The 24419-nt window shown below is 39.4% G+C and overlaps 1 protein-coding gene across 1 annotated transcript in view; it reads right to left on the reverse strand.

The window, feature by feature from the left end:
* The window catches only part of LRP1B (LDL receptor related protein 1B), a 1076743-nt gene that overhangs the window by 175524 nt on the left and 876800 nt on the right, over positions 1 to 24419 (reverse strand). Inside the window, exons 54-60 of the mRNA XM_054970106.1 lie at positions 19631 to 19771; positions 17919 to 18106; positions 16423 to 16606; positions 7834 to 7919; positions 4858 to 4980; positions 3320 to 3501; positions 1559 to 1758 (exon numbers count right to left, since the gene is read on the reverse strand). Coding sequence (XP_054826081.1) covers positions 1559 to 1758; positions 3320 to 3501; positions 4858 to 4980; positions 7834 to 7919; positions 16423 to 16606; positions 17919 to 18106; positions 19631 to 19771 — 1104 coding nt within the window. The remainder of the gene's footprint in view (positions 1 to 1558; positions 1759 to 3319; positions 3502 to 4857; positions 4981 to 7833; positions 7920 to 16422; positions 16607 to 17918; positions 18107 to 19630; positions 19772 to 24419) is intronic.

A 24419-nucleotide genomic window follows, 5' to 3' on the forward strand; every position in this document is an offset into this window, starting at 1 on the left:
CTCCTGCTGATCAATGGCACACCCGTGCGCCTCCAATCCCCACTCTGATTGATGATCAAACCCACTATGAAGTTCAACAAATACTGGACTCTAAAATACAAAGAAATCAGTTATTTTATCTCATTAGGTGGAAAGACTTTGACTCTGGGTTTGATGAATGGGTGAACTCTGTACATGTTCATGCCCCTAGATTAGTTAAGGCGTTCCACTCTCGCTACCCACAGAAACCTGGAGGGGGAGCATCTTAGAGGGGGCAGAATGTCAGGTCCAGAATGCTTTCTTGTATGCCTATGCTTAACCGACTCCATTTTAATCTTTTCAGTGTGTAAGTGCTCTCTTCCAGGTGCCAAGGTTCCCAGGCAGCTATCTCACAGAAAAGGATTGTTTTGGCTACCGACGTTCCACCAAGAACCGGCCTTGGGAGCTTCTCGCTCTTCTGACTTCAAAGGGGTTGTTTTGAGAACTGTGGGGGGAGGTTGGGCCTGCTGTGATCTGTTACTCTGTACCTCATGCTTTGCCTGTCATTGGTAACAATGCATATGTACCATCCTGGATTTTGTATTCAGGCTCGTGGACTATAATGAACTAATTCTTCAGTAAAAACCTTTTGGAAACAATGGACTGTTGTCTAATTGCAGAAGGTAGTCTGGAGTAAGAACGTTATCTAGCCACAAGTCTGACACATGTAGCCCATTGAGCAGCTGAGTTGCATGGCACTGGGAGCCAGGCCTGACCAAGTTGTGTACAGACAGCCACTGGGCCCAAGTGAGCTGTGTGGCATCAAGTTGTAGCCATCACCACACCTGGGTGAGTTGCACACATGCTATGGTAGCAAGTTACCTGGTGGTTGCTGCTGGCCCTGGCCCTGGCCCTAGCCCTGGCCCTGATTAATCCTTCCACTTCAGCAGGTAGGAGGAAAGCAGAGGCCAAAATAACCCTGAAAAAGGTCCTTCCCCTGCCTTTTACTGATAGAAGCTAAGGTTTAAGCGCTGGCAACACTGTCGCCTTTCTTTAAATTATAGGAACTGTTTCTAACTTTTTAAAAAAGAGATTTCAGAGATTTTTAAAAACTGTTTTTTTTTCTAAAGTTTGTAGAAAGACCTGTCTTGTCTGTTCATGGCTCCAGTCTATGGATTTAAGTATCCCCAGATGGGGTCATGTTGAGAATTAGATTCAGCAATGGTGCAGTGGATGTATGTACTGATTTCTTAATGAAGTAGACAAAATGTTACGTTTAAAATTATTCCTATTCCACAAAGGAATGAATTTTATCTTCTATTTAACTATTTCATATATTTCTCATTTGCATTTCAACTAAAAAAAATCTGAAAATATCTTAAAATGGAGGAACATAGTAATATTACCTAAAATTACTGCTAATAAGAGCTAAAGGTGGAAAAGTTATAACAAAGTCAGGGAGGCCTTGCCCTTTATATTATTCATTCTAATGTTCTGTTACTTTATATTATCTTTGAAAATATAATCAATAGGAAACACACACTTTTCTACAAGTAGACAAAAGCTAGTTAAAGACAGAATGTCTTTGTATATGACTAACCTTTATTTCTATGAGAACCATCCATGTTAGCAAATTCAATATGGTTTTCATCAGCCCAGTAGAGTCTTCTGTTCACGTAATCTATAGTAAGAGCCATTGGTCTAGATATTTGTGTTTCTATCACAACTGTCTGGTTAGAACCATCCATGCCAACTCGGCCAATGTGAGGATTCTCACAGCAATCAATCCAGTACAAGTATCTAAGAAACAAAATTCGTAAGTACTTTGTTTAATAATCAGAAGCACTAACACGTCATAGCAATACATGTTTATCCAGGAAATATCCCTCTGGTTGCAATCTAAAACTAAGTAAAAAGTACACAATGTGACTTGCTTTCAAATACAATATTTAAGGGCGAGTAAACTAAATAGATGGCTGCCAAGTGGGGGCTAATTGACTTTGTTCTCCAGTCAAAAAAAGTGGTAAATGGATAGGGTATATTAGAGAATAATGATTACTTTCAAGTAATATCATATGGGGAAAATATATTTCTCCTCCTGTTACAGTAGCATAGAGGAAATATTAGTGAATCACGTATTGAAGTACCATTCTCATGACTTGAAGAACTTATTTTACAACAGTAAGATATAACACAACGGTTGACGCTCTCTGAATTCACCATTCAAAAGCAAATTTGCAAATAATCACACACATTGCATGAAAATTACTCTTTGCTCCAGGAAGGACCTTTGAATGACTAAGGGCCAAACTACACATTCACATTTTAATGAGCTGGTCTGGGTTCACTGGACCCAACTCAGGTTATCCACAGACACACAGCAGCTGCAGGAAAAGAAGGGTTTCCAGCACAGAAACAGTGCTGAAGGTGAGAGATTTCCCTGTTTTTGCTAGTCCATGTGGTCTGTGTATTCTGTGCACATGAAACAACCAAAATAGGGAATAAGCCCCCTTCAGCACTGTTTCAAAGTGGGGAAACAATTGGGGGGGGGCAGCGGCAGGAGCCCTTCCTCCCCTGCGGAAGTGTTCCAAGATTCCATGGGCTCTCCTTTATTTTTAAAAAGCCATTCTCCGCAGCTACTGTGTGGCTGCAGGGAACCTGAGTTGGGTTCAGGGAATCCAAACTTAACTAATTAAAAACTTGAAAATGTAGTTTTACTCTAAGATAAAGAGGGTATTGGCAATTTTGTAAAAAGAAAAAAGAAAAAAAAAGAACTTGGCAAGTTACACTACATGACAAACAAAACACAAATCTTTTGTTGGATCTTTTTAATTACTTAATGATATTTTGCATCAAATAGAAATCTATTCCATTCACACACAACACACTTATTCCTTTATAGATGGAAAGAATTAAAAGTTTCCTTTAGGAATTTTAAAACTAAATTAAAAGTACTTTGTATATAATCTGATGAGGCAATAACTGCTTATTTAATGTAAATACACGTGCAGAAAATATGTTGTGAAACTTTACTTACGGACTCATAAACATGAACTATCACATTGTTTTACTGCAATGTTATCAATATTTAAAGACAATGTTACAATCAGAATTACTCTCCTGTGGAGAACATATAGACAGGAAAAAAGGAGGAAGAGAAAACTAAATCTTCCACTTCATCATTTTAAATCATTAAACGATCAAAGTTTTGATTGCCTCTTAGATCTTTTACCTGAATGAACCCAAAACATTGCTCTGCATAACTTTTGATGAGCAGGAGGAACAAATATATTTCATAGCTAGGGTTAATCTAGCTAGATTAGATCAATCAACACTACTAATTTACACTGTAACTCCATACCCAACTTGAGGATCTAAAGAGAGATCTCTAGGGAACTTCACCCTTTTGCTCACAAGAACTGTAGGGTACAAGCCATTGAGTTTTGATACTTCGATAATCCTTTTTTCTGTGTCAGACCAATACAGATTCTTTCCAACCCAGTCAACTGCTAGTGCATTAGGAACAGCTGTGTTATGAACTACCTGGAGAAATTAAAACAGTATAAGTAATATAATACACAAAACAACCAAAAAATTCCTTTGAAAATGTTTTTAAAAAACCTACAACTTCAATCCATGTGTGAGTGTGTGTGTATGTTTATGGAGAAAGACACACAGAGAGAGGGGGGGGGAGTAATTTACAGTGACAGTTACACTCTTCTAAGTCCTTTGAAGGCAATAGTCTTAGAAGAGTATAATTCTTGTTTAAACTGCTAGTTTAACAAACAATTCTGCAGCTTTAAAGGTTGAAGAAGGGTGATATATTTCTTATGGAACATAAATTACACAAACAGAACCCAAAACTAGAATGATACCAGGTTATAAAAATTATGACATAGTAACAGAGCAACGTTTTTATTCTTTCTCAAAAGTGATAGCCAGTTAGAAGTGCTACTTTTGATAAGATTAAAACCATGAGTTGAACATGTTAAGTATTCCTTCCTTCCTTCCTTCCTTCCTTCCTTCCTTCCTTCCTTCCTTCGGAAATGGGGTCTGTGATAAAATTACAGCTGTTTTTCCAAAATAAAAAGATTGTCTTCCATCACCTCATGAATTAGTCTTTGTGGATGCTTATCACAAATCAACAGAATTTCAGAGTTTCAAAAACCTGTTCCACCTAAACTTGCTAAAATGTACTATAGACTAAAGAAGTCTAAGATACATATAGACCCTCAGGCAAACTAAGCATACACATTTGCATGGGACAGAGCTCCACAGTTAAAACGTCAATAGACATACAGAGCTGATCTCTGAAATGACATCAAAAAAGGAAGCTTCATGTTAGAGTTCTGTATGAAGATCTCACAACTATAAGCTTAATCTTTTAGCTTTCTGGGAAATCTGTAAAAATAAAGCACATGGTGCTGAGTAAAGCACTGTATAAATGTGAATTGTATTAAATGTAACATTCTATTCCACATGAACAAATTCATATAGTGTATACACTGCTTGTTCCATTACATCCTTTTTGTGATCAACTAAACAAAACAAACTATTCTTTGATTAAGCCATGCTTCATGTGACCAACAAAATTTCTGTGAGTAGCTGCTCAGCTCTTGGAAGGTTTACACCAGTGCAAGTCAGAGTGCAACAATGTCAGCATTTTTATCTAACAGGTTTGTCCAATCCCACATTTAACTAGGTACATATTAGCTGAAAAATCCATTTGATTTATGCAACTTGAGACCTTATATGTAGTATAATCCTTCTTCTCCTCTCTTATTTTGTATTTAATTATAGCTGATTTATACTGTGCAAACCTGCACTCAAACCATTTGTTACATAACACTACAATCAAAATAATATTGTTCTATAATTCCATGGTTACTTCCCAATCACCTTGACATCACTTCCATTCAAATTCATTCTGTTTATTCTACTGCCATTAGGTCTGCTGGAATCAATCCAATAGATGAATTCTTCTCCGTAATCAAAGTCTACTGCAATCACATTGTTCAGACCCTATAAAGAAAAACAATTAACCTATTTTTTTCTACAAACAATTCAATACTATGAATATTACAACTCAGATAAGGCATTGTATTCAAGTATCAATCAAAAGAAAAAAATTACTATATACTATCTCTTGCACATTTACAAACCTGATCTATACATTTAAATATAACATTACTTTAAAAAGAAGCTGCCAGATTGCGTGGAGTGAACAACAGTTCTTTAAACTGAGAGCTCAAAATAACTTTAAAAGGAAATTATTTTCTTTTTGTTTCATACAACATTAACTTTGTTCAGCTGTTATTTGGAGTTGTATTATCCTGAACTTTTGATTATATATCAATGAATTGTTACATTACAATTCATTTAATCTCAAGTATTTTATTAAAAAATCTCCTACTTGGCTCATTTTTTTTAAATTACTAAACTCAAAAAACTACAAAAGAGAAAAAGGGAGAACAAGGGGAAAGGAACAACATATAAAAAACACACACTACAACTACAACTACAAGTCTTGCATTCCCTTCATAATACAGTTATTTAAAGTTAAACTTTCTAATATGCCATTAGATTGGTAGACCTTATAAAATACAGATTACAGTCAGAATCAGGTCTTCTTCCCCCCACCCCCACCCCGTCTCGGTCGCAGCTCTCTCTGAACGGCTATAGTAGCTGCGCTCCCTGCCTCCTCCCCGCTCCCCCCTTCAGATTCTGGATCTTCTCCTTGCTGAAACTCTTGATGATTAAATACAAAGTCCCTTCTTCACTTGAATGCGAGTCTTCACTTACTACCCAATCACTCTTTGCCAAAAACACGTACACAGTTCTATTGTGGCTGTGTAAACAGGTTTCAGCTTGTGCTGGCTTTTATACTTGGAATTTTTGACTAGAATTCTTCCTCAAGACAATGGTGTTACAGTTAGGACAATACAGAGGGAAACCTGTCTGACCTTCCCTGTCAGACACACATACTCTACTCAAAATGTTGTCAGCAACCAACTGTCATCCTGAAAGTCTGGTTCTAACTGGCCAATCAGAGAAGAGGGAGCAGCCTGTTAATCAAGTTCTCATTCCAGGCAACTGTTAACTCCTTCACTTCCAGCTCGCTGAGTGCTGCACTTAAGAAACCTTCTTTAAAGTGCATTCTCTCACACCAATCTTTTTTGAATTTTGCTCTTTGACACCCTTTAAGTTGACTGACAGTCCCCTTGGGATCCAGACAGAGAATGCCCAGAGGAAGAGAATGATAAAAAAATTATTTTAAAAATATTATTATTAAAATAAAGATTACTTCCACTGTATTCTTTTAGTGCTGTATGAATTCATTGTGCCATGAACACTCTTTTTCACCCAATTCCCAGCATCTCATGGATTTGAGCCCTGAGATGAGGAGAATTTTTGGAAAATTTAAACACTCCAAATTAAACTTCGTAGCATAAGCCCCAATTTTTGTCTGTAAGGAAAAGTGGTATTTTCACAGATGCAGCACTGTTGGCTCCGGTGGTTGCTTCATATCAAGTTCTGATTGAAAAGACAGGAAGAGGAAAACCACATTTCTATGTTTGATGTCACAAACAGATTTTGTTAAAAGGAAAATAATCAGTGGAAGGTAACATTTACTTTTATAAAGATACTGTTCTCTTGTAAAGATGCCTCAAGGCTATCACAGTAGAGTTTCACAGTATACCGACAGAGCAGAAAAATAAAGAAATGATTAGGCAGGAGAATTTCTCGTTTAAGTGGATAACATTTCACTGGCATCTGGAAGACATACTGGGGAAATTATTTGGAATACTATCAGAGGCAAGTTTGGTGTAGTGGTTAAGTTTGATTCCCTTTTCCTCCACTTGAAGCCAGCTGGGTGACCTTGGGTCAGTCACAGCTTCTCAGAGCTCTCTCAGCCCTGCACACTTCACAGGATGATTGTCAAGAGGATAAATAATAAATAATAATAACACACTTCATAAACCACTCTGAGTATGGCATTAAGTTGTCCTGAAGGGCAATATATAAATTGAATGTTGTTGTTATTATTAAGTTAAATCGGATTCACCCCCTGCCACCAGAATTGAGTTTTTTTGCTCTTGAATTTCCTACCCACAGCCTTGCGGGACAAGGGGGCTGTGACAGCAGCCACCATCAACTATCACTACACAAACTAGGCAGGCAGAGTTGATGGCAGTGGCTCACCTGTGGAATGCCCTGAGGATGCCTGCTTGCCACCTATCTTACTTTTGTTTAGATGCCAGGCTAAACATTTCTCTTTAAACTAAGGTGTCTCTTTTTTACCAGCTTTTTGGTCTGCTTGGAGGCTGAGGACTATTTTATCAATATCTTTTTAGAGTTATCAGTTGGTTTTATGCTTTTATGCACTTACATGTTTTTAAATATTGTCTTGGCTAATGTTCATTGGGTAGGCTTCTTTTTATTGACTTGGTGTTATTGTTTTATTTTTATCTTATTTGGACTGTCTATTCCAAATTTGCAGTAGTGCTTTGTCATCAAGGAACAAAAATCCTTAAGAGTTGCTTGTGGATCATTACTAGAGGTGGGCACGAATCCAATTATGACCCCAAAAAATGCACGAACCAGGCCGTTCGTGGTTCACAAACCACAGATCGTGGAAGCTCCTTTCTACGAACTTCCATGAACTACTTACTAGCTCGGGTTCGTTTGGGTCGTATTGGGAAAGGGACAGTTTAAAAGGCCATTTCCCCGAGGAAATGGCCATTTAAACTTTTCCTGCAGCTTGCAAGTGGCAGGTCCCTTTAAACTATCAGCTGGCAGGTGGCAGGGGGGCACTCAGGCATTTTTAATAATACTACATGTTAAGATTTAACTTGATTGTGATCTGAATCATACCTGTTTCAATGAAGTGTAGTTGGATCCATCGGTACTGATTTTTCTTATTTCATGATGGTCTGCCAAGATTAAGAAAGGTTCTTCATCTAAATACAGAAAAAGAAGAAAAAAATAATCTTGCTTTTTAAGTTAATTTATGGAATTTGAGAATAGAAAGTCCAGGAACACAAGTAGTTGAAAATAAAATGCTACATGCTGTGAACACTGTTATAGATGAAGGGAACATTAAAAGCATAATATTTCAAGAAAGATCAATGATGCATCATAAACTGAACAAGAGATTCAATTAGCATCTCTTTCAAACTACTTTAATTTAGCCTTTGTAATACAGGAAATGTATTAGCACTCACAATAATTTCGGTTTCAAGATGAATTTAAACATAGTTCCTCAGCGTGGCTTTTAAGGAACAAATAGGTAATAAGTAATGTTTGACATTAAGAAAGGTAGAATTTCCAATTCTGTCAAACAGTTCAAATTAATGAACACTACAGTTTTATGGCAGTAGTGAGCTAAGTACTTCTTTTTTTAAAAAAACCTTTAATGTTAATAAATCTATGAAATGTCCCCTATACCCATGGAGTAAAACTTCAGTTACTAAACATTTACATAATATCCTGATAATAGTATTTTAAAAAATTACAGTTATATATATGCTGAGCAAAAAAACTTCCATACGTAATTTAAGTACTCTTAGTTTGAACTGCAAAGATCCTCATAAATGGATATTAGTAAATATTTGACTCAGAACTGATCCTACTGTTGGCGCTCTACTTGCCTGCATTTAAGTTCATCCAAGTAAAGCTTTTGCTGTCTTTCACCACCAAGTCTAGATATAAAATGCACAAATATTTTGAAGTGAAGATCTAATTGTGTCATTTGATTTCTAGAACTATGTTTTTAAAAACTCTGTTATTATTTTTTAGTTTCCTTTATCAATTCAATAAATTGTATATGAAGAAATATATTCTGATAGATTAGTTTTCCTGTCAGAGTTGTGACATCAGTAATCAGAGAGTTCTGCATCAACTCCCTCTGAAAGGGGGAATTAAAACAGAAAGTGACAGGGGATGATATAGTCCTTCAGTATGACATGTAAATTTTCTAAATATGTGGTGCAGTTATGTTCAGAAGGGTGTACAAATAGCGAATTTCTTCTGTAACTTTTCATAAAAGCAGCTGCGCTGCTGCTGCTGTTTGAATGCCTTGTAATTACTAATAGAGTAGATGTCAGGCTATGGGTGACAAGATATGGTAGACAGGTCTCTGTACCATTGCAACAAGAAGTCCAAGCTCTTGGTTAAATGGTTTTATTCAGAAATCCAATCATTCCCATGTGTCCATAGAATTACTCAAGAGGCAAGAAAGCATCTAAGCAGTACACACTTCCTTGATAGGAATAGAAACTTGAAGAAAGTACAGCTCTAAATACTCAATCATTTCTCCCACTTAGACCACAGGTTTGAACGGGAAATGGTCTGGGAATTTCTTCTAGAATTTAGAGACAGGCCAAAAGACATAAGAGTAAACGGTAACATTTCAGACAGTGCAAGGTCACTTCTGTGAGCTTCAAAGGAAAAAGATAAGACAGCTGTGTTCTCAGGCTGCTTGAGAAACGAAAGTGATGGTTAGAGCATTTGCAAAATGAAATTAAGGTATAGCATTAGCAATGATTCACCACCTAGAACAATGACATGGATGTAGGGGTACAGACATGACAGTAGAAGAAGGAGGAATAAATTCAATCTCAGTTCAGAAAAAATGAAAGTGAGGTCAGTCGGAGAAACGTTGTAAGAAAAGGAAATTCCCATATTAAAAGGGTTATAAAGTATGCTTAAAATTCTGATTCACTCCATGGAAGGTGCCTTTGGATTCTGCCTTGCTCTGGGTGGGTTGACTGTGGCCCTGGGGGCGTTTTCCCAGCTGTATCTGATTGGCTAGCTGTACCCTCTGCAAGAAGACAAAGATCTTATTACTGTTATCCTTGCTTTAAGAAAATGTGTGTGGCTGGAGATTTTCCCTGCCAAAAGTTGGAGGACTGACATAGACCAAGGCCATATCAAATGTCCTGGGAACATCCGGAATCTATTAAGTCTTGCACCCACACATGAGTTCCCTTTTTTGGATTCACTAACATCATGGGCATAAACAGTATGGACCCTCTTTCTCTCACCTTAAGTGATTCGGGTTCTTTAGAGACCTGCCGTTGGGGCCTTTTCACAGCAGGTCTGTCTTATTTCCTGACAGTGAGGTAAAATCCTCCTCCGCTTATTTTGTGTGGGTTCCTTAGTATTTCCGGGGCTCTCATCAGCATCCAAACCAGTCTCTGGCTTCCCAAGTTTCAGAGGCACTTTCTGATTAGGTGGTTTCGGGGGCACCATGGGTTTGGGTACACTTTGGCCTCTCCTCCCTGCGCTGGTTTTACAGGGCATCGTGCGGCAAAATGTCCAGTACCCCCACACTTTAAACATAGCCCTTGTTGCCATTGTAGTTCTCTTCCAGTTACGGAGATAGGGGCTTTTGGACCTAGCAAATTGCAGCCCCTGTCTGCAGTGGTCGGTCTCCTCGCCCCAGCATGTTGCTGCATTCTAACAAGTTTCACCACTTGAGTCCTATTTTCAACCTCACATGCCAGGGTTTGTGGGTCGTCTTGCATTAGTGCTCAATCTAGCAGGTCGACATTCAATCCATTTTGAAACAGTTCAATTTTAAGTCCTTTGTGATAAGTCCTGACATTTGGTGGCTAATCCTGAATTCAGCAGCATATTGTCTTATGGGTCTAGACCCTTTGTGACAGACTCAACTTTAGATGCGGAGATTTCCAGAAGTGAAAGTATGATTGGCATGTTTCCTCCCCCCCCCCCCCACACACACGGGGCTAGCCTGAAACGGTAGTTGGGGATGGAATGTTGGGGAAGCAGTCAGTTGGAGTGGGAGAGGAAAACAAGAGAGTGGAAGGGAGTTGCAGCCTGGCTTTAGACCAGAGAGGGTCAGCCTGAGAAGCCTCTGTGTGAGGAAATAATGTTTGTGAAACACTTTTAGTCCTAGGACTAAAGTGGGAAAAACCAGCACTAACTCCTACTTAGACTCAAGAGATCTGGGAATTATAGAGGGGCAAGGAAGTGGGTAGAGAGGAGTCTCCCCATCAGTGCCAGGAATAGGGTTATATCACATAACTATAATGCCTGCCCAGTATCTAGGAAGGGTTTGTCTCAGTGGAGCACCCTTAAGTCTGGTGAGGAGGGAAAGTCGTGCTGTGTTTGTGTTTGAGTATATAAAGTGTAACATCTGTGAAGCAGTGTCAACCTCTGAAAGAAGCCAGCAACCTAGTGTTATACCAAGTGTTTTGTGCCTCACACCAGTGAAGTTCCTGTACAAAAACCTTTCTGTTTCTTCAGTTCAAACAACTGCCTACCTGCCTTTTGACTTTAACCTACTGTAAATAAACTTTCTATTACCTTTTGAACCTCCCCAAGCCTTGTGTGCCAGTTTCTGCTAAAGGGAAGCGCAAACCCCTGATCTGTTCCCTACTAAGACTTGGCTGGGTAACCATTTTTAATAATCCTTATGGGTGGGACAAGAAGGAAAGTTGAAACTTATCATCAACCATGCTACCAGAGGCTTCCCAGCCCCAGTATACAGCTTCACAAGCTTAAAGAGGAGAAGTTTTACCTCAGGATAGGGGAAGGTCAGCCTAAGCCTGAGTTGGATGTGGGTTTGTGGCACCCTTGTCTTATGGTTCTGAGCTTTGTGAGAGCCCTTTCTCCCTCTAGTGGGTCTTCAAATTGGGCTCTTAATGCATATACAAAAGCATTTAAGTCATACAGCTCAGGTGCTCCTATGTCATGCAGAGTTACATATCATTCGGCTACTGCCCCTTCCAGTCGAGATCCCAAGTGGTTCACTCGACTGTGTTCCAAGGGAAACAAATGTCCCCAATCTTGGAAAAATTCCATGGCTTGTACTATGAAAAATCCCAAGTTCCTGGGGTTCCCATCGAATGTGGTTTCCAATTTGAATCATTGTGGAAATCCTGTTGTGGGAGCTCCTGCTTCCTGGTACCCCACCAGCTGGTAGATCGGGGCCGCTCCCAAGGGGGGTGGTTGAACGTGTCCCTGAGCTATGAAGGGTATTCGATAGGCTCCATTGGTTCCTTATGCCCTTGGAGTGGCTTCAGGCACCCCTCCGTGGGGGGGGGAAGACTTGCGCTTCCACCCTCGGGGTACCCTGAGGGGGGTATATTGTGAGACCCCCCCCGGTTGCAGGTGGCCTATTTGTACTCCTATGCCGATTGGGGCGACGATAGGGGTCCCTTGTGGTTGACCCGATATTCTTTGAAGGGAGTATCCTGTGAGCCCCCTGGTTGCAAACGACCCATTTGCACTCTTGTCCCCATTGAAACAATGACAGGAGTTCCCTGTGGTTGGCCAGCTTGGGGCGCCCTCATCCCTACGGCGGTAACCAAGGCCCCTGTGCTTGCTGTAGCAGGCAGGAACCTTAATGGCCATGTTCCCCTTTGTTGGGGCCCCACTCCCCGCTGGGGTGGTAAAGTGGGAATTGTCACTACTGGTAAGGGAGTTTGAGTCTGTAAGTTTGTTGGCACTCTCATCCTCATTGTGGCAATTTGCACCTCCCATATGTGCTCTCCCATACTGACCCATCCCTACTTCCCGGGAGGGTATATTTGGTGCAGTCACTAGGGGGGAAGGCAAGATGAGACGCCTTCCATCTGTTACTGCTGCGATTATTGGGAACTGTATAATTGAGGGGGCTACTTGGTTGTCCCCGACCTGTGCGGGAGTTGCTGAAAGCACTCTTCCCCTTTCCGGCGGCGCCATACCTATAAAGTTTGTAGGATCTTGTCTAATTTGTGGAGCTTCCCCCAGCTGCGGCAGGATAGGGGTTTTCCCTGGTTCCCTGCACGCTCCGTCACTTCCCTCACCATTGCCTCTGGTGAATTTGTATTCTCTTGCCCTTGGAGTAGGTTTTGTTCCCATTCTTGTTGTATCCTCAATGCATGGGCTAGTTCCTCCTGGGTAAGATTCGTCCCATATCTCACGGTTTGCGGTGTCTGGCCGCTGATAGGGATTGCTGGCCCAGCCACAGCCTTTGAGTCACTTGACCGTCCATCCATCCATCTCATCCTCGACAGTATAATCCACCAAAGTGTGTTCTTTGCCAGGGGTTAATCCACTGTCCCCCTGCATTTGTTTTTTTTTTTAGAAAATTTTATTGGTGAGTATACTTTTCAAATTCAATACATACATTCCCTCAATATCTAATTAACCCTATCCCCCACCCTTTTCCTCCCCCCTCTCTATCGACTTCCAACAGCTTTCCAACCCTTACCCCCTCTTATTACTTGATAATTCCCTTAGTCTAAGCACATTCTATTTGCATTTGTAAATCCAACAACATCGATTGTGTTGCCATATCCTGTAGTGTGGGTAGCTGCGGTGTCTGCCCCAGTCCTGGTTGCTTGGCCCAGCTGCGACTCCCAACTCACAGATGTCCAAAGGATCGGTTCCTGTCTTGACTGTAACTCCACGATACTCTGTGGCATTGCCAGGGGGTAATCCAAGGTCCCCCAGCCTCTGTAACCTGTTCAACACACTTTGGAAACGATGCTCGGCATATCCAACATATATGCTCTCCAACACTTTCAGTTCCTCTTGATGGTTCACCTCCTCCAGGTCGACCGTATCTTCTTCGAGTTCAATAGACTCCGTTCTTGTCTGGGCCTCAGGTACTGCCTCCCTGGAAGTCCCTTCTGGCGTTGTCCCCGGTCCCAGTGGCAAGTCTGGTTGAATAGTAGAATCCTCTGACTCTGTTGGCCCCGGGGCTGACTCTAACAACGTGAAGCTGGTAGTCATTCTCCAAGGGTGCAGGTACAGAGGAAAATTAAAGAGATTCCTATCAAAATGTCAGGCTATGGGTGACAGGATATGTTAGACAGGTCTCTATACCATTGCAACAAGAAGTCCAAGCTCTTGGTTAAATGGTTTTATTCAGAAATCCAATCATTCCCATATATGTGTCCATAGAATTACTCAAGAGGCAAGAAAGCATCTAAGCAGTACACACTTCCTTGATAGGAATAGAAACTTGAAGAAAGTACAGCTCTAAATACTCAATCATTTCTCCCCTCCCACTTAGACCACAGGTTTGAACGGGAAATGGTCTGGGAATTTCTTCTAGAATTTAGAGACAGGCCAAAAGACATAAGAGTAAACGGTAACATTTCAGACAGTGCAAGGTCACTTCTGTGAGCTTCAAAGGAAAGAGATAAGACAGCTGTGTTCTCAGGCTGCTTGAGAAACGAAAGTGATGGTTAGAGCATTTGCAAAATGAAATTAAGGTATAGCATTAACAATGATTCACCACCTAGAACAATGACATGGATGTAGGGGTACAGACATGACAGTAGAAGAAGGTGGAATAAATTCAATCTCTGTTCAGAAAAAATGAAAGTGAGGTCAGTCAGAGAAACGTCGTAAGAAAAGGAAATTCCCATATTAAAAGGGTTATAAAGTATGCTTAAAATTCTGGTTCACTCCATGGAAGGTGCCTTTGGATTCTGCCTTGCTCTGGGTGGGTTGACTGTGGCCCTGGGGGCGTTCTCCCAGCTGTATCTGATTGGCTAGCTGTGCCCTCTGCAGGAAGACAAAAATCTTATTACTGTTATCCTTGCTTTAAGAAAATGTGTGTGGCTGGAGATTTTCCCTGCCTTATCCATCTTTGAATATCCACCTATGAGGACTGAAAAAGTTGGAGAACTGACATAGACCCAAGGCTGTGTCAAATGTGCGGTTGCAGTAAGAAGAGAGTAGTCAGAAATTCAGAATATCATTCTGTGTCAGCACTCTGTCTAGATTAGACTACAAAATTAGATTACTGTGATGTGTTCTACATATAACTGCACTTGAATATAATCTAGAAAATTCAGCTAGTGAGAAATTATTAAACCATGTTTCTGCTTGATGTTCAGGTAGCCAGCTCAAGGTTGACTCAGCCTTCCATCCTTCTGAGGTTGGTAAAATGAGTACCCAGTTTCCTGGAAGTAAAGGGTAGATGACTGGGGAAGGCAATGGCAAACCACCTCCTAAAAAGTCTGCCAAGAAAATGTCGTGATGCAATGTCCCCCATATGTCAGTAATGAGTTGGTGTTTGCACAGGGGACTACCTTTACTTTTTTTTTAGTAGATAAAAGCATGTCAAACCAATATTAAAGCAACTACATTAAGCTCTTATATGATTTTGGTGCCTTCAAGGTGGCCTACAAAACTTTATCTGGTGCAGACTACAGGAAAAGCATCTATTCCCATAGAAACCTCCCTGTGATTTACAGTCAGTTGGAGAATCCCTGTTTCAAGTTCCATATTGCAGAAAAGCTAGATTGGCCTCCTCTGGTAGCACAGACTTTTCATTGTTTGTCCCAGAGCACTGGAATGTGCTCACTTGTGAGTTCAGTTGGCTTCATCTGTTCACGCAATCCAAAAAAAATCCTGTTTGCACCTTGTTGAATCCTATACAGTACCAATGGAAGATGTTGGTGAAGGCAGATGTTCCCCACCTCTTCCCTCCTCCAGCATCTGCCCGTGAATGTTGAAAAAGTGAGGCCAGGGATTGGGGTGTCGAATGGACTAAAAGCCATACAAAATAATCAGCCGTAGTGAGAAGAAGAAAATGATCAGCGGAGCCTCTATCACTGGTAGAAAGCAGGCACAGGAGGCACCCCTTTTAATGTTTTCTTGCCCTCTCCTGATTATCCTCTGCTGTGCTTTTATTTTAATATTGTGGTGGTATAGTGTTTTTAACAATTTAATTAGTGTTTTGTTATCCTATTTTATTGCAAGGTGTTCTAACACACTTGAAAATAAGCTTACAATTCCATTAATAATAAATAGAGAGGAGAAAAAAGTTGCAGGTGCTAATGCAGGGTAGCACTGTGATCCCTTATCCATGACCAGGTGAACAGCTATGGTAGTGCAGCAGTTTATAGGACTGTTGACCTTTCATCATTTGGTCAAGTTACATGCAATTAAATGGAACATTGTATTTTTATTCGCTCACTGGTATATGAGTTTGCATAGCATACCCTCACATTAAGAAAATATATCACTAGGAGAGTGTGGAACACCTCTGAGAACTTTATAATTTGCCCATCTTACAATTCTCCAGATATCTCCCAAACAGTAAGCTACCTATCTAACTATTTCAAATTTGTCTCACTCTTCCTCTAAGTAGTGTGGGCTGCAATATACATTCCTCCGTCCCCATTTTATACTCACAACAATTCTGTGAGATATGCTAGGCTGACAATACATGCATGGCTCAAAATCAACCAATGAAGCTCATGGCCAAATAGGGACTGAACTTGTGTTTCCTCATACAAGTCTGATACAGTAACTTCTTTACTGCACTGGCTTTATTACATGTTAATTTGTTTGGGACAAAAAACATCTTTTAGTCCTGATTGACTGACGTTTCATTACTTTTGAAAGGTCAGGTTACAACTGAACTTAATTATTTCTTAATATTTGGTTTACAATATGGCTTTAATAGTTCTGTGTAAAAATAAACAGTGATACCTGAAAGAGATTTGCAGCCATTTTGATTATCAGATTGTGCTTCATAACCATCTGCACATAAACATTTGTAGGTTCCATATGTATTGATGCACTGCTGGCTGCATGGAAAGCCAGAGAAGCATTCATCAATGTCTACACATGTTTTGCCATCATCCTTCATATGAAAGCCGGGCCAACACTTACACTAGGAAATAAAAACCAAATTGACATTAAGTACATTTAAGGCTCCCCTCAACCCACCATGTTATTAAAACTTCCCCAGTCCACCATGTTACAGTTTTATTCAGAAAGGATATAAAACAAGACATCCAAGTAAAATTACATCCAAATCTCTAATAATGGCACACTATAAAAAGAAAATTTCACAACTTGGATGCTCTGAACTGAGCTTTCTTTGGCTACCTGCGGTGGCAACATTTTCACGTTAGAACTTATTTAGTCCGACATACACTTGCATGCTTGTGTACCTGAGGCTAAACAACATACTTTGTGTTTCTGCTGTATGTCTTCAAAGCCATGTCACTTCCTTTGCAAAGCAGACTAGGAAGTCTGTATTTGGAGTTAATTTGAACCCCCCGTGGAACCTGTCACTTTTGTGTCGCACCAGGAATGACGTCATTCCAGACATGATAGAGGGGTACTCTGGAGTGTGCACTGCACGCACGCATGAGATAAGTGTCCCCTATGCTACTCACCCGTGAAGTGCTTTCACTTCAGGGGGGTGGACCTGGCAACCCTAGAGAAAGGCTTTGGCTTCTATGCCTTGTTTCTTGGCCATCCAAGGCAACTGATTGATCACTGTGTTTAAAAGGATACTGAACTAGATAAACCAATGCAGGACTCTGTCCTCCCTGTTAGTGGCTACTGCCATATTGCTTCTCAGAGGATCACTGCAAGAATCCCTATTCACCATATTCCAACAGGAAAGAAATTTTGTCTGTTTAAAAGCCCTGAAGATGTTACAGCTGTATATTCTCCTATGGAACACTGACGCAATGCAGAAAAGGGCATGTAGCAAACTCGTATGTACTAAAAAGGTTTCAAAAACCCTATAATAAGCAAGTTATTTTTGAGTTCATACTACGTAGGCACTAAATAAACTTCTGCATAAGAGCTAATCAGGCCCAAAACTCCCATGACTTTTATATTGTTGTCAGACTAGGCAGGCATCTCTAAGGACAAAAAGCAAACATCTAAGTTTGATGCCCTCTATGTTTATGGAATATAAGAAGCTGGTAAACAGTAGACTTGTGCCCTTTTGATTAGAGCATTATTTTAAAAGGAAGTGTCAAATCAGAGTTTGGCATGGTTACTAAGTTTATCTAAGTTTGTAGAGTTTTTAAAGTTTTTAGTGATATTTAATATGTTGAATTGTTGTCATCCGCCCTGAGCCCGCTGATGCGGGGAGGGCGGAATATAAATGTAATAACTTAAATTAAATTAAATCAAATTTAAGACAGAAAACTCTATTCATATTACACACCATGACTACCAACCTTGTACCCAACTGGAAGATCCTGACAATCTTGAGAACAGCCACTGATTTTCTTACTCAAACATTCATTAATATGACAGTTTCTCTCATCGGATCCATCACCACAATCCTGCTTAGTATCACAAACATCTTCTTGGGGAACACACTTGCCATTTTTGCACATAAAAAAGGAACTGTTGCATGACTGTTCTAAAAACAAGAAACAACCAAAAGAAAAATAGACAAATGTATTGCAAGAAATGTATGAAGAACCATTTAGGTTTTAAAATGAGTGAGGCATCTTTATTTATCAATAGGACAAAATTACTTAAACTGTTATCATAGCACTTTCATACTCTGTATACATATGGTGTAACCCACCAAGATTAACATCTACAGATAATTTGCCATTGGTTTTAGTGACAAGTGGAATGTACCAATCAACATGAAGGAAATGGAATTCAACATGTGGTAGGTTAATGCACTGTAAGATACAAACTCCCTTACCATTACTTGTAGTCCTCTCTCTTTATTTCCATTGCCAATAAATATATAAGGATGGATCCAGCACAACATTTTCACTTGTACTATAGCTCTTGAGCAGCAGAAATGCAAGAAAAAGCAAGTTGCTGCTTGTGCTAACTAAACTTCTTATATCCTCACTTGTGTTGCCACTTGCACAAGATCTTGTGAAACTAGTTTCTGAGCACTATAATAAATGGGGAGGAAAGTGCTAGATGTTGCACAAGAACTTGAGCAAGCTGAACTGCACTAAACCCATTCAGGATTCCAGTTGTGCATCTCTGAATCCAAGCCATAGTCAATATTATGTGATAATACATCTCAGCCCACTACTCACAAATTCTTCGATTTATTTTCTTAACAAGACTCATGGCCCATCATATCCCAAAGATTCAAAGTGGACAGCAGTATGGTGTTTTCCCCCTTATCTGTGTCCAACAAAAAGCAAACTGAATGTATACATGGCACTATGCAGCACCCATCTGGTCTGCTCGACTGTTGCAAATACCACTCACTGCTAGTGTTTAGAACCAATGGGTATTTTGTTAAAAATTGCATTTTGATTAAGAGAATATATCCTGTAAAATGTCTAGATTTACAGTTACTCACCATTTTGTTTGTTTTACTGTCTACAGACTACCAATATATATTACAGAAAGGTATCAGAAATATATTTTATTTATTTTGCATATTTAGCCCATGCTGAAAAATAATGTATGGTACAGAGTTATTGAGGCACACACATATTCCTTGGACAAACTGCCTTTTCCTATGTAAGACAGTTCCCTGATTCAGTAAGGTCAATCAGCTGTTGGGAAGGAGCTGGACCAGGCATCCTCTTTAACTCCATCGCAACAATAACAAACTGTTTAACAGAACAGTTTCTTTAGGTAGTAAGCCATGTTTGCAGTTGTTAGCCTAAAATATCTCTGAATTGGTACCAGAAAGTTTTCATATAATGAATTGAGGGAGGAAAATTGCACCCCAAAGGGGGAACACAGAGAAGACATGAGAAGATCTATTCAACAAGAGTAAGAAAGTTTAGCTTACACAGAGATATTTCTTCTTTTAATCTTTTCAAAATTCAGACCTCCTTGACCTGCATATTCTGTCAGCAGACTACCAAATACTAGCGGACCATTAAACACTAAGAAAAGTAAACATTATTTTTAACATAAAACCAAAATTAAGCATATATTGAAAAAGTTCAACCTGCACTTCTGCATTTTATGTTAATTGGATGTTCATCAGAATGATCTGGGCAATCAAAATCTCCATCACATTGCCACTGAGAATTTAAAAGACATCTTCCATCGGCACAACGGAATTCTCCAGGATTACAGGGGCGATAACCTAGAAGAGAGTGATCAAAAATTCATACCTCATAAATTTAGTAAATTTTCACAACAGATATGAAAATCAGCAGCAATGTTTGTACGATTGATAGGCATATGTGCATTAAAAATTCATGCTAAAATTCAGTAACGCGCCTCTTTAGATTGAGAAGAAGTCTTTCTGCTGCAGAACAGCACCTCAGCAGAAGAGGGTCATTAGATTCAACTCTGTATATTGAAATATGCTCTTTTAAGTGATTCTAACCTTTAATAGCACCAATGTGTATCATTTATCTTTGTATGCATGGCCTTAGCAATAAAACCCCAGAGGATTCCACGCAGAACCTTCTGGTATTCAACAGCGGATGCAAGCCACATACCTCGCGTACAGAATCAGCACCCCCCCTCCATAGTACCATGCCATATACTATTGTCAGGAGTTGTAATTTATGTCAGCCAACCAGAGAATACAGCAAACAGGTCATGGAATTCCTGGTCTGAGACCACTGAAACTGGTCCTCCCAGGTCATAGCAATGTTGATGAAAGGAGCATGGCAGAAGAATCCTCCTGGAGCCCAGGTTTGGTTGAAGTGTGTCAAATATGAGGAGATAAAGACTATCTGCAGTGCATAGTATGCTGCAGCATTATTGTGGGTTGGGTCTAGGCAACCTAGAATTCTGCAGTGGAAACATGATTCTCTTTCCCCTTTAGTACTTAAGGACATGACAAGAAACAAATTATCCAAGTTTCTAAACCATCATTTGTTCTCATTCTCCACAATTTTCAGAGTAGAGTTCATTATAGTTCTTATTTTATGCATCCTTATAATTAGAAGTGGATAAATCTGAGAGATGGTGATCTGGCCATAGCCATTCAGTCAATGTCATGGGTGAGTTATGATTTCATTCAGAGTTTGTGACTTTCCAAATCTAACACTTCACAAAAATTGCCCCCAGCCCTCCTCTTCCAGGGTCCCAACGATATCTTCCAAATGTTACTGTCAATTGCATATTTTTATGACATTATTATATGGTCCATTGTTGACTGGCCTGAACATCCTGTCAAATTTGGGCATATTTGTTAAGGAGATTCTCTCTTTTCAGTGTTAAGACACGATTTTCAAAGAGATGCACAAATAAAAGGATTATTTGTGGTGTGTGAAATATTAATCTGCGGAAATAATAGATGAGTCTTAGCAATACTCCCTTAGACAAAGGAGAAATTTAATACCTGTTAATTCACTTTCTTCAAATGATTTAATACCATTGGGGGGGGGAGTTCATCCCTGTCAGCAGATGGAGACAGAGCATTTGAACTTCGGTGTTAAGACACCTCTTTCACAAACCTTGTTTTTTGTTTGAAAAGTATTTACTACTACAGATGACTTAAAACAAAGTTATATACTCTACAATTTATAATTAGAAGAAGTTAAAAGACAATACAGTTCAATCTTAAAATTACTGTCATTTAAATTTTAAATAGTCTTAGGGGAGGCAGTCTAGACTGGTATAGAAGAACTCAAAGAGGGGAAATTAACAGGTATTACATTTCTCCTTGTGTCATTCTTCTATACCAAGCAAGATCCTTGGGACCTCCCATGTGCTGCTGTTGAATTCAAGAGCTTTATGACTGACCAAAGCATCTTTGTAAAAGTTGTATCAATCAAAACTTCACCATCAGTACACCTGAGAATCTGAAAATATTTGAAACGAAAATCTGGTAGACTACAACGCCATCTTAAACAGAGTTGCATCCTTCGAAACCCACTAAAGACAATGGGCTCAGCAGGATGTGACTGTTTAAAATTGTACTGCTTGAATTTTAAAGTGCAGTACAGCTACTATGCTTTTGTCTTCCTAACATATTGCTATAACATACAGGTATAAGAAGCATGCTGGGAATGCTATGTATTAACCCTAACTCGCTCTTAGAGTTTCAAGGTGATCCATCTTGAGGTACATTTTAAAACACCATGCACATTTGTGATACACAAAGAAAGAATCCTTAATTATAAATAACAGGATCCAAGAAGAAAGTTAACCTTGCTATGAAGACTGTGGATTCTGGAGGAAGATTCTCCCTATCTGTGCAATGAAGACTGCTCTTCAATAAATCAAGATCTCCATTGGAGAAAAGTTCCTCTTCTCTTTATGTATTCCCCCAAGGATATCCCTGGAGGTGGCAAACCATCAAGACACTGATTGCAAACAAGACTTTTGATTTTCTCTAATGGGAATTTTATTTGCTTGAAATAATAATATGAATGATATGAGTAGGGAGCTTAGCCTACATACATGCCAGATAGCACAAGAGACAAGACTACAAAAATAGTTATTTGATTTCTGTGGTAAAGTCTCTTCATACTTTTAAAATATCTTTGTCCAAAAATGATAAAATGCTTTGAAAAGCAAATCACAGAGCCAGTTTATTGATCAAATTTCTTTGCTTTAAACATATAGTGGGGGAACGATTTTTGTGTGTTTATATTATCTTAAATTAAGATGTTACAATTCATTAATAATGCTAAGGGTAAAAAGGCACCAAGACAAACACATTCATTTCTTATTCAAACTTGGCAAGCACATTCTCTCAAACTATTATAAACTACTATATTTTAAAAAGATGAATTTAACTCAATAGAAATAACAAGCAGTATTTATAAAACAACTAACTAGCAAACTAAAGGCTAGAAACTTCATCTCTTTGTCTGAACTATCTTCCATATGTAGCCACATCATTATAATCCTTAAATATGTCATATTGGAGGGATCTCAGCTAACAGATAAATGTCTGGCAGTTTTGAACCATAGAGAAAAAGGTAATTTCCTGAATATTCCATTTGAAATTCAGCTATCTTTAAGAAGATGAAATTTGACAGGAGTTAGCATGAAATACTGGTTTTCTGTGCATGTATTGAAAAGCAAAAATTATCTGGTTCTTAATTATGATTATATTCATATGGCAAAAAATGAACGATGAAAATAGAGATCAATGACTTTGTAGCAAACAAAAATTAGAATTATGTTATGTTATGGTCTTAGAACTAGTATGAGATGCACATCAGACACAAAGAAAAGAATAAATTCATATTTTTTTAGAAAACTAAATGTCTGTAATATGACTGACAGTAGGGGGCGGTAATAAATTCGTGTATTTATCCAAATTTTATTTTTTTTAAATAGTATCCTTAATAGATGGAGGAAAACGCAGAAGGCATGGAGGACATAATGTGGCATGGATGAGCCCATGATGACTTACTAACTTTCATATTTTTCTCATTTGGTAATACATAACCAGACCATTGATCAGACACTCTATCCTAGTCTCATAACAGTAAAAGTGAAGACAAATGGGAGTTATGGATTATTGGCAAGAAGTAAGATTAAGTAGGTGAGCTTGGCTGCTTATTTTAAAAGTAACAAAAAAACTTGATCTTGATCACTACAAACTTCTCATGAACTGTTTTTAATCTCAGGACCTGTAGGTTCTTTTTTTTGGCATTCCACAATAATCATGAGTTTAAAAACAGGTAAATTGTAAACTTCCGGGTTGTTGACTTTTATAACTGCTGAGTGTAATAAGAACTGTGTTTACAACGAATTGGGTGAACAATTTTGCTATCAGCAATGTAGATTATAGCAATTTCCCCAGTGATTAGACTACGTTTTCTATGGAAAAAATTCTAGCTCCACATTAAAACTGGCATCTCCATTACATATTTCCCATGCATAGAATTTTCAAAAAAGAAAATGAGAATTTTCCCATTTAGGTAATAATAAAAGGTTGTCTGGGAAAAGGTACAAGATCACACAGAGGACATGATGCTATGGGGTTCAGAATAAGAAGCAGGAATTCTGGATTCAAGGATGAATGAAGATTCCCGTCCCCTCAAAAAATTATTGTTTGTGCCTCCCTAACAATAATCACCTTGATACTGATGCATTAAGCTACTGACTTAGCAGAAGGTTTACTAAATTTACCTTTCAAAAGAGTTTTAATCAAAGGAATCTTTAAAAATAAATGTTAACTGACAGTCCAATAATAAGCCCAAGCCCCCAGAATCACTGGGGCATGCTAGTTGCGGGCCACAAGGGTGCAGGACTGGGACAAGGTAGCTGCCAAGTGGTCCAGCCCAAGTGGCTCCCAGCAGCCTACAAGTGAGTTGTGGGAGCCAATGGGCTCAAACTGCCCGGCCAGCCAATCAGTGGCAGCCTGGCCAGGCAATGGGAGGGCCTGTTGCCAGCAGACCTAGCTTGAGCAGGCTCCACTCAGGTACGCAGGCAGGGCTTAAATAGGTGAGCCATCTGGGCCTCTCACATAGTTGTCTGTGATCAGCATCCTGCCCACTCACCCCTTTTTGTGGGGACTTGGCACAAATGGAGTTTGGCTTCTTCCTTCTCCGGTTCAGGGGTTTTCTTTCAGTTGGGTTGTTGTTGGCTGGTTACACTTCTGTCACAACTTTTCTGGGGGCAGTTTGGCATGGGGCACAGATTATATGGGGGGAAACATGGCCAGAGGGCACTGTTTCCCCATAGATGTGTATTCCCTTAAGGGATCTTGGAAGTGAGGCACAGAGGGGGCAAGCCCACTTGTGGGCCGCTGGGGCATTCTCACTCCCAGATGGCAGGGGAACTGCACAGAGGCTTACACGCACATAGATTCCCAC

Source organism: Eublepharis macularius, chromosome 2 (genome assembly GCF_028583425.1).
Source record: "Eublepharis macularius isolate TG4126 chromosome 2, MPM_Emac_v1.0, whole genome shotgun sequence".
Taxonomy (NCBI): domain Eukaryota; kingdom Metazoa; phylum Chordata; class Lepidosauria; order Squamata; family Eublepharidae; genus Eublepharis; species Eublepharis macularius.